The sequence below is a fragment of the Salvia miltiorrhiza genome, chromosome 1 (assembly GCF_028751815.1).
Source record: "Salvia miltiorrhiza cultivar Shanhuang (shh) chromosome 1, IMPLAD_Smil_shh, whole genome shotgun sequence".
In the NCBI taxonomy this organism is placed as follows: Eukaryota; Viridiplantae; Streptophyta; class Magnoliopsida; order Lamiales; family Lamiaceae; genus Salvia; species Salvia miltiorrhiza.
In genome coordinates, this window is record NC_080387.1 from 17794307 (window position 1) to 17805111 (window position 10805).

The 10805-nt window shown below is 37.3% G+C and overlaps 1 protein-coding gene and 1 long non-coding RNA gene across 5 annotated transcripts; one reads left to right on the forward strand and one right to left on the reverse strand.

Annotated features, from left to right (window-relative positions):
• Positions 1-1481: 1481 nt before the first annotated feature.
• On the reverse strand, positions 1482-7397 carry LOC131006819 (homeobox-DDT domain protein RLT2). 4 transcript variants are annotated; one of them, XM_057933975.1, is made up of 9 exons: positions 6610-7397; positions 5127-5234; positions 4374-5024; positions 4034-4110; positions 3299-3347; positions 2874-3163; positions 2696-2770; positions 2506-2600; positions 1482-1771 (listed from the first exon to the last, which is right to left on the reverse strand). In XM_057933975.1, exons 1-9 carry the CDS (start codon positions 6617-6619, stop codon positions 1753-1755), a joined length of 1374 nt encoding a protein of 457 aa, XP_057789958.1. In that variant the 5' UTR covers positions 6620-7397; the 3' UTR covers positions 1482-1752. The 4 variants fall into 4 exon arrangements, with proteins under 4 accessions (XP_057789958.1, XP_057789957.1, XP_057789956.1 ...); XM_057933974.1 differs by having other exon boundaries at positions 1482-1782; XM_057933973.1 differs by having other exon boundaries at positions 2874-3347.
• A 1984-nt stretch (positions 7398-9381) lies between these two features.
• On the forward strand, positions 9382-10187 carry LOC131006820 (uncharacterized). Its single transcript, XR_009095776.1, has 2 exons — positions 9382-9428; positions 9788-10187. It is a non-coding gene; the product is annotated as an uncharacterized LOC131006820 (long non-coding RNA).
• The last annotated feature ends 618 nt before the right edge of the window (positions 10188-10805 follow it).

Genomic DNA, 10805 nt, shown 5'->3' on the forward strand with positions numbered 1-10805 from the left:
CTTGTTTGGGCTTTATGGTTTCGCGGCGCGAACGTCTGGTTGTTGGGGGATGGAGCTGGGTCGAAAAGCTTTTATCTATTGGAGCATTTTATCTGCTAGAGCTTGTCTTTGGAGTTCCCAGTCTTCCTCGTTTTCTGCCGTCACTTTGGGGTTTTTTTGTCAGTCAAAGGGTGGTCTTTTACTTGTGTCGTTTGTTCCTTGGCTCTATGCAACATCTCGTGGGAGATTATTAGAGGTCTTTCACCGAGCACTCGGTGGGCTTGGTGCTCGGGTCTCCGGCACCTTTTTCGGTTATTTCTCGTGCAGGGCTCCATCGTTATTGGCTCGATGCTGCAATCATTTTTCAGACCTTCGGTGCGCTGGGGTCTGGGATTATGGTATTTTGTGTTCCGTCTCTTTTTTTGGCTCGTCGTTGGGTATTGCTTTGTATGTGGTTTGGGTTTCTCCTCTGCGGACTTTCGCTGAGCAGACCTTCGGTGCGCTGGAGTCCTGGGATTATGGGTGATTGCGTTAGGTTAAGTGATGGAGTTTGCTCCTCAAGGTGTTGGCGCTCAGCCTTGATCTTGTTCGTAGCCTGCTGGAGGGTCGTTCTCCTTGATGGAAGTTTACATTCTTTTTTACAGTCCTTCGGTGCGCTGGGGTCTGGGATTGTGGTATTTTGTGTTCCGTCTCTTTTTTTTTGGCTCGTCGTTGGGTATTGCTTTGCATGTGGTGTGGGTTTCTCCTCTGCGGACTTTCGTTGAGCAGACCTTCGGTGCGCTGGAGTCTGGGATTATGGGTGATTGCGTTGGGTTAAGTGATGGAGTTTGCTCCTCAAGGTGCTGGCGCTCAGCCTTGATCTTGTTCGTAGCCTACTGGAGGGTCGTTCTCCTTGATGGAAGTCTACATTCTTTTTTACAGTCCTTCGGTGCGCTGGGGGCTGGAATGTGGGCTCACGTGATGTGTTCTTTGCCTTCGTTTCGTTTGGTTTTTCCAATTTCGTGTGGAAGTCTTACACAAGAGCTCTGTTTTTTGTGTGTTTTTCTTGCTTGTTATCTTTGCTGGCATGAGAGAGATGCAGATTATTTTGCACTGATGGTTAGTCCGGAGCTCCACTTTTAATCTCGTCTTTTTTGTGCTCAGGGTTCTAACACTTGTTGATCGGAACAGCAAGGGTTGGGTGATGGTTAGCCCGAAGTTCATTTCACTGCCGTCTCTTGTATTTTGTTTCTCTTTGTCTTTTGAGACATGTTTTGCTGGACGAATACTCTTTTTTCTCTTTAAGAGTTTTTCAACTGAATTTTTCTAAAGAGATTTTAACGAAACTCAACCTTTATCTGCTGTCTTGTGTTTGTTTTTCTTTTTTTATATATAATCTCATTTTAATAACTCACAAATAATGATATTTTATATAATTTAAGAATTTAAAAAATAATCAAATATATAATGACATGTGGATTGCACAAGAAGACGTGCTAGTTACATTAAAAAGCAAGCCATTATGATGGAATATTATAATTTTCCTCACGGAAGATACTAATAAACTGAGACAAGAATGATTCACATCGGGCCATGACCATCCTCTATATAATGAAGGTTCCTACAAGAACTACATAATAATGTTACAATGCTATAAAATTATTTGTAACTGTACATATTTCCAGCTCTCCGCAAGCAGCGAAGTAACTTTAACCAACAAGTATAAAGCATCCATATATATCTTGCCTTTTTCAGTCCACCGACGAACTCGTTCCGCCACTTTCGTCGTCTTCACTAAAACTTGATGGCATCTCTGTTGCAGACCTAAAGATGCAAATATGCTGGCAGCATTAGGTAAAAAGACAGAATAGCAGCAAGATTTCTAGATTCCGATAGGGAAAAAACCCAAGCCAATGCATGCTAAAACTCTCCCCCATATAAAGACACACAAGCAGAAACCAAAATGTCCAATATGATAATCCTCTCTAGAAATCGCTCACGATCCCACATCCTGATTTCTCACGATCCCATATCCTTAAAATTTGGAAAATTTAATTGGTCAAGTATGAATTGGTGTATAAGCCAAGTATCTGAGAGCACTTTGTTTGGAAGAATCTAACTTTGTGTCTGAATATCGACAGCATTGGCCATTTAAAAATGCAAGATTCAGGCATTATTAATCCATTTGTCCAACGATTGAGTTCTTAATTTGTATGAGTAGACTCAGACCATCAATAAGAAAACCTGGGTTTGCACAATCTATATTTGAACATAAACCATTAAAATAGATTAAGGCTCTCCTCCCAGAAATACATAGGAAGTTAACAATGACACCCCAGAAAACAAGGCAGACCATGTTATATGCGAGCGTTGCTAAAATGAGGAGGTTAACAAGACGCTGGGCATTTTAATTGATGCACAAGCAACAGTAGTAGACTTAAGCTGGTATCCATTGGTCTACAGCTTTGATGCCAAATATCCAGATTTATCAAACAAAAGCACCAATAACAACCAATTGTCTAAAAGATTATATTGACCAAATCTGACCTTATGACTTGATAGTTCTGTGGTGTTGTATCCACCATCAATGTTGCTTTTGGGGGTTGCTGATGTGGAAATTCTTCCCTTAATCTTTTCTTGCCCTACAAATAAGAAACATGCAAAGAGAAAAGTATGTCAAGGACTATTACCTAATTAATTGTATGCATATTAGCACAGATGCATGCACAGAAATTACAATAGTATCATTCTTGATGGGGATCTTCATTTGATGTTCATTTATCATCCTCCGATCAGTATATATTTTATCATCCTGCATGAAACATTGTGCAAGGCACAAAACATCAGCACAAGAGAGACGAACAGAAAAAACAATTTGCGGGTAGTAAGAAAGTTAATATAAGAGAAAAGAAAACCTTAATAACTTCTCCGCGGAGCCCTTTGTCCACAGAACTGTGGTAGCCATTTCTTCTTGCGGTCAAGTTGGAATTCTCATTTTCAGTATCTTCTCCAAAGGCAACCCTTGCACTCACATCATTATATTTTTGAGACCAAGACTCTGCTCGTTTCTCTCTCAATTTGCCACCAAAAGCTTGCAGATTTGAATATCTTGGAACTGTATCCATTGTTGTAACTTCGACGCCAGGTCTTCGCCTCGAACCATACTCATCTCTACTCCCAACGCCTGGTATATCTCTGATAGTACCTTCAGTAAATTCCACTGAAGAGTTACTCCTCGGATAATAGGAACCACTGTTGGAGAAAGACGTCTTTATTTTGGACTTTCGGTAAATGTAGCTATCAGGAATATCAGAGCCACTCCTTGTTTTGAAATTCGTACCATCAATGTCAGAGTTAAATGAAGCCATGCTGGATAAGTATTCAGATCCCTGTATGAATTTTGATTAGAAGAAAATTTAGAACATATCAGATGCACAGTCTATCAAAGTTAATAACAAATAAACAGACATGGAAACATTACAAGGATGTGGGCGTAAGGTCTGTGCAGATAAAGATTCATCAATCAGTAAATGACTTTTCTGCTTAGCCAGAAAACAGAGAATGATAAATGATTACTGCTGATGTTAGATTCGTGACTTGCAAAAGCAACAGATGAGACAAACAATGAAAGGGCAACAGCTAACTTTTCGCAATTAGATTCAAGACATGCAACATGAAATATTGAGTGTGGAAAATTTTGAAGTTTCAATCAACCTGGTCACTCGCAGCTCTACTTAATGGATAAACTATAACATCACCCAAGAAGTTTAAAATGGAGAGTGGAGATATCTCCTTTGGAGATGCCATAAACTGATAAAAGACTAGTGGATCATGCAGACATGCTGATATGATCCTGTTTTACCTTCATGCATCTTAGCAGTGGCAAATAGAATGCATCATTTAGAGCTCCTATAATGATTAGTGGAGACTCGTGTATGAGTATGACCTTCGAGATTGTATAATTACTTGACCAATAAGCTGGAGTACACACTCCTTGAGTAATAGGTTTTTTGATGTTTCAAAATACACAAGCAAGATATGGAAAACTAAATGTAATTATGAAAAATTGAATCACCTTGCAAAACTTGGAATTCTGGCGAACATTCAAAAGATCAGGTGAGCGACGGACATCTTCTCCAGTGTGGTAATTTTCTAATATAAAGGCCAAAGTGAAATTATGAACAACGTAAACTGTGAATCTCCAGATTGCAAATGCAAAACAGTTGAAAATTACTTTTTCAATTAAAAAGAAAAAAAGAACAAGCTTAAACTCATTGTAAGACTAACAATGCAATTGTGCAAGAGATGTATTTTAAAATTATAAGCATGAGTCACCAAAGTCACAAATGACACCAATGAAACTTTCGAAATGACCAGAAAAAATTATATTACAAAATATCACTATTCTAACTGACCTTCAACTGGCTCCTGCATTGAGGATTCAAATGCACCAGGAGGAAGTGAATCAAATTCAACACCAAGAGGAGGACCGTCGTCCCGATAATGCTTCCCCAGCTGCCTCTTGACCGCAGTTATAGCAGGATTTTCCAATCGTCCCTTCAATTTTAAGTAACCTGACGGGCCAGGCCTGGTTTTTACACCCTTTACATCAGATGGAAGTTTTGGTATTAGGTACCTTGAAGTAGCAGCATCAGAGGGATCCCCGTTTTGGTAATTAGGAGGGACATTCCGCAATGAACTACTACTTCCTGAAGAATCATCATTTGTGTGATTGTAGTTTCCAGCATAATGACTGTCATGCTCATAAGTAAGGTCTGCAGCAGAAAATTCTTTTGACGTCAACCTTCCACTTTCCACTTCCCTGGTATCAAGATTCTTATCATCCCCCTGTTTTGTGCTACCACATGAATCTTGCCTATGCCCGCTGCCACGGTCTTGTATGACTCCACTTGAGCGATCTTGCCTTACAGTGGCATGGTTTTCTCCATTGATTAACTTCTTATCTTTCAACCTCCTATGGCAAAACCATCCAGAAACTTGCTTCTCTGTCAAACCTATGGACTCTGCAAGTTGTATTTTCATTGACTCTGAAGGGTATTTATGCTCTGGTAAAACAAAACCAGCACTTCAATTAACAACAATGTAAAAGAATTTTTCACAAATAAATGGCAGGACAGATATATCATATATTAAGAGAACTAACTTACCATTGTAAAATTTCTCCAATGCTTGAACCTGAGCATGTGTCTTCACTATCCTTTTCTTGTTCTTCTCTGAAAGAACTTTATCATCTTCATGGTGCATCTCACATGTATCTGAAAAACATTAGAATCAAAAGCATATATAGTAAGTACTAAAGGGTTATTAGCAAATGTGCCTCAACAATTCTGTATTCATCGGTAATTTTCTGTGGGACGTGTGTTTGGAGTAAAATATCATACGGTAGGAAAAGAATTTATTATGCCACTTCATTTAGAAGTCAAGGAATAAATCTCAATTGTGTAAAAAAATTTATTTTCATTCGCTCACTTCTTTTGGATCTCATCCACAGGCACAGACACTCCAACAAGGAAGATGCATGCTTGATATTTCACATAAAGCCAAAACATAGTACCAACATACGTAGATCTTACACATACATGAAGGCACAATTATGATCATCATCTACGAAAGATTGTATTATTAATCTCTGCTTCTCACATTATTATTATACATACATAGAAAGCATTTATATGCCTCGAAAGAGCAATAAGGCATCTATGCATTTTGAGTCAATACTAAATCACTATTGGACGACTACAATTATTTGCACCCGCTTCTGCATCCAACTAAAATGAATTGGTATATATATGTTTAAGTTTCAGCACCCACAGATGAAAGAATCCTGAAATGTTGGAACTTGGAATCTTCTATCTTCAGGCTCATAATATCTCTTAACAAGCTGATAACTTTTCACAGGCAATATGAATAATAGTGTTGCTCAACATATATGAACATTGATAGTGAAGGATACAGAAAGTAACAGAGCAGCAGGCTATTAATATTCAAACCAACAAGAATTTGACAACTTTATATCATGTAGTTGGATAGTGGAGCACATTGTGAGGAAGGCATAAATCTATGAATACTTATATGCCTCCAATTTCAGAAAACTTCCATGGATCACCATTAAACTAAAATCTGGACTGCTCAAATTCATCAAGTATTTAGTTCATCATTTCATGCAAACACACCCAAAGTTAAAAATTAATTATAATATCTGGACTATCTTAACCATGGTTACACCAGAAAACTACAAATGGTGATTTGCAGCTTCCTTCAGCAAAAGCAACAGTAGAATGATGGAACGGCAAAGTTCACACAACTCTTGGATACAGCAACATCTAAGAGATACATCTATGCAGCATTATTAGCCAGATACAAACATTAACATAAAATCGAAATTGGAAAACAAAAATCAAACCCAATTCGGAAAAAAGTAAACAACAAAATTTGGACATCAAATTCCACGCCCTCTCACAGCTACAACGATATTGCACACCAAAAATCTCAAAAATCAGCATCCGCAGAAACCAAAACAAAATAAAAAATACCTAAACGTCAAATCCAACTAAATCAAGTTTTCCAACAACAGCACGAGTAAATCATGATCTGCTAAGTTAAGAAAATTCCAAAAATTTCAAGCCATACCTTCTCTCATGATTCTCCGGGCGCAACTGTTTCCCTTCGTCCCTCAGTTTTCGCCTTTCCCCAATTAGGTTTCAAAATTGCCACCCCCTTTCTCTGTATCGACCCATCAACGTTTCATCCCCACTCAACTTGGCGGAGAATTCAAGAAATTCCAGGCAGAGAAAGAAAGCGAATCTCGACGGACTACATGAGATGTCAAGGCATGTATATCCGTATGGAGAGAGACAGGCAGAGAAAAAGTTGTAGAGAGAGAAAGAGAATTGAGAAAGAGATGGCTGGGCTGGGGACGAGAGGAGAGTTGAAGAAATTTATTTTCTGGGTTATTATAATTATGTTGATGTTGATTAATTGTTGTGAATTTTGCTATCGTTTTGCTTTGATTTGCAAATCTTTTTCTGCTTAATATTGATTTTTGATTATGAATAAATTTTCATTGTATTCGTCTGTCTCTATTGCCGATTCTCGCATTAACTGCTAATCCGATAACTCTCCAGCCTTCATTATTATTTAAATTAAAATTTAATAACCTTTTCAACTTCTTAATTGCAGCCAATATTTCTGGTTATTCCAGAAAATCTTCGAAATTGACATTGGAAATCTTCAAACTTTGGCCTCTTTCAAAAAGGTAAAACATTTTAAAGAAAAATATTGTCTTTTCAGGATTTTAAAAATTGAAAATCTTCAAAAATTTGGTCTCTTTCAAAAGGTAAAACATTTTTAAGAAAATTAAATTTAGAAGCATTGTCATATTTTCAATCATCTGCAATAAAACAAATTTAGAAATGTGATTATCCCTCTGCACAATTTTTGGGTTTGTTTTTCATATCTATCTGTAAATGATTTTACTAGGCCCCATTGGGGACATGAAAGCGATGAAAATTATCTGTGAAGAGTAAAAGTTAGGGTTTAATTCTTGTCCTCTCCTATCTTCGCTAAAAAAATTAAATTTTGATAATTTTTTAATTCGAATCGCTCAATTTACATGAACATGGGTTCTAACAACGATATCATAGTTTTAACTTTTAAGGGATATTTATGGTAAAATACACGAATTTTTATCAAATTTTAATTTTTTTCATTATTTTTATAATTTGAAAAAAAAAATACATCATCTTTCAATTTTTTCTGATTTTTCCACGGTATGAAATACTTCAAATAGAAACTGATTTTAGGGCTTGACTTAATTTTTTTTAATACTTAAACGTGAGGGATTTTCAATTCACAAATACATTGGCTTTATTATGCCATCTTTATTATCTCTTACACTTAGGTATCAAAAAATCTAAGTCAAAAGTCCTAAAATCAGTTTTATTTGGAGGTATTCATACCCGTGGTAAAAATCAGAAAAATAGAAAGATGGTATATTTTTTTTTTCAAATTTTAAAGGTCATAGGAACAATCAGAATGTGTTGAAAGTTCGTGTATTTTACGGCAAATGTCGATAGCTTTAATAAGTAAAATAATGAATACCATGAAACTACTCATGTTAGTTTTGAAAAGTGAATTCTTAAATTTTCAACATTTAAGTAGCACATTTTTATTTGCTGATATTTGAAGTGATTGCCTTACTCCCATCATTTCTGTCTTCTTATGTCGTCTTCTTTTTTTATCATTTTCCTGTCGATTCTCGTCTTTAGTTGCGGGGCATTTCTCTTGCCTCCATGTGTCTTTGTTGCAGGTTTCTCTTGCCTTTGGACGGAAATGAATAGTCGTAAGCATAGAGCTATTCATTTCCGTACCTCTCACGTGATTTGGCAGGTTTCTTATCACCTTCGTCTTCTTGTTGCAGTGAGGACTCTCACTGACACTAATTGGCGAGGATGCGCTCTACCGGTTGACTTCATGCCTCACTGAACAGGTGTATGGGGGGGATACACTATTTTTCGAAATTCTTTTGTAGTTAACTGAAATAGTATCGATTGATACTGAAAGAGTTTGACTGATGTGAGCAGTTAAAGAGAACTTCAGTTAAACGAAGGTTGTAGACTGATACTGAAGTAACTTCAATATTTTGACTTCAGTTAAATTCGGAGTTTTAACTGATATCCACGTAAGGCTTCAGTTTAGATTTTGTAAACATATGAGTGTTATGAATATTACTGATTATCCGAAGATTTATCAGTTAGACTAATAACACTAGCAACGAAAAATTAAACTTAAGAAATAGCATTTGTGATTAACACGTTGTCAAGATAGAGTTTCACTTTGCAATTAATCAGTTTCAATCAAGAAAGCGTTTGTGCACAGATAAGAAAGTAAAACTGAAAGCGATAAACGACAAAGGATTTTTACATAGTTCGGAATAAGTTCCTACGTCCACGGTCAGTTAAACACACTGACAATCACTCTGGGCTTGTGCTTGCGAGTGCACAGCAAACCTTCAACTGAAACAAGGTTTTAGTGCCAATACACTAGATTGGACTTCTCGTCTCTTTCTTAACTCGCAAAAGCAAAGACTACACTTGTCTTGCGTGTGGGGGTTAAGAACTCTTGAGTTCAGACATTGGCTCGAACTCTCTCTCTCAAACTCTCTTTTCGCTTAGTTGAAAAGGGTTCGAATTACCAACTAGATTATAGAGAACAGGCTCTCTGTAATCAGGGACTTAGACTTTGGATTTTATGAAGTATTTACCTAAGTAATTAATAGAATGTATGAAATCAGTAAACTGATTTAGGCTTTGAGTATTTTCTTCTTCGATTCAAGCTTTGAAAGCAGTGAGTAGGTTGAGTTGCAATTTTGGCAGAGTTTCAACTTATGCGTTTGAATCGGTAATGATTGTGATGAGCAAAAACCAGATCCCTCACTGTTAAAACTCCAGGTTCTCACCTCTCATCTGTTGCTTCATATATTTTCCAATTTTCAAATATTATCTGCCTTCAATTTCCCATTGCTAATCTTCAACTGCAATAGCATAAATTTTATTTAGTGATATTCGTGGTCACAAACATCATTTACATGTATTCTTCATTTTCCATTATTTCAAAATATGCTTAACTAAATTATAACAGCATGCAGCAGATACAGATACAAACCAATTTGTGATGCATGTTTTGCTCAACAACATTTGTAGTCTTATATGGCAAAAACAGATTTAGGCATCCAAGAAAATCATATTCTTGCAAGAATGCAGCTGAAATAATAAGTTCAATAACACGATATCCTACTTTCTGATGCAAGGTTGAATCCTTGGAACTCAATCGAACTTTAAGCTTCAAGGAGTGGATGAACAAACGTACAACCTCTCCAGCAAGCCCGGATGGCGTTTCCTCGAAGAAGGTACGATCATCTGTCGCGCCTCAAACTCCAGCAGTTGCAGGATGCCTTAGCAGAGATAGCACGTCAGAAGGAGGAGATGAGGCAGAAAGAAGAGCAGACCGATGCTCGATTTGAGGCTCAACAGCGTATGTAGATGAGGCAGAAAGAAGAGCAGACCCACTCCACCCATCGGACCATCATCTTGATTATTATGTTGTATTTCTGTATTTTGAATACTTGACTATTTAACACTTGACTATTATGTATGACTATATGTATGATTTAGAATTTTAATATTTTATTGATTTTGTATTTTTGGTGATTGGTGTATTGATAATATAGTAGAATAAAAGTGTATAACAGGGCGTCGATAACTGGGGTAGAGCAAATTTTATTTTTTTATTTTTTTTTAAATTACCGACGGAATCGAAATCCGTCGCTAAATTTGAACAGGCAAATACCGACGGAATTTTGTCCGTCGCTATTTAGCGACGGAATTTTCCGTCGCTGTTTCCGTCGCTAATGACTGACGACGAATTCGACGTCGTTTTTCGCCGACGGTGGATCCGTCGTTATTTCCGTCGACGAATTACCGACGGACGGAAATTCCGTCGGTATTTAGTTTAACGACCAGCATTGCGGCGACAGACGGCATCCGTCGGCCGTCCGTCGTTGATCAAAAATAGCGACGGAATTTTTAGGATCAGCGACGGAAAATTCCGTCGCTGATCGCGCAGTTTCTTGTAGTGCTCGAGCTCTATTTATAGCCGAAGTCTTGAATAGATCCGTTGGCAAGATGGTCTTCAAAAATTCGTCCGTTGTGAGAATAATTTGAATTTTTGCTAAGACTTCAATCTTTGAGGTTCCTTATTTGGTAAAGTACTGCGTCTCAGGTACAAGGGGTAAGGCGCCTCTGAAAAGTTTGCACCAAAAAGGAATA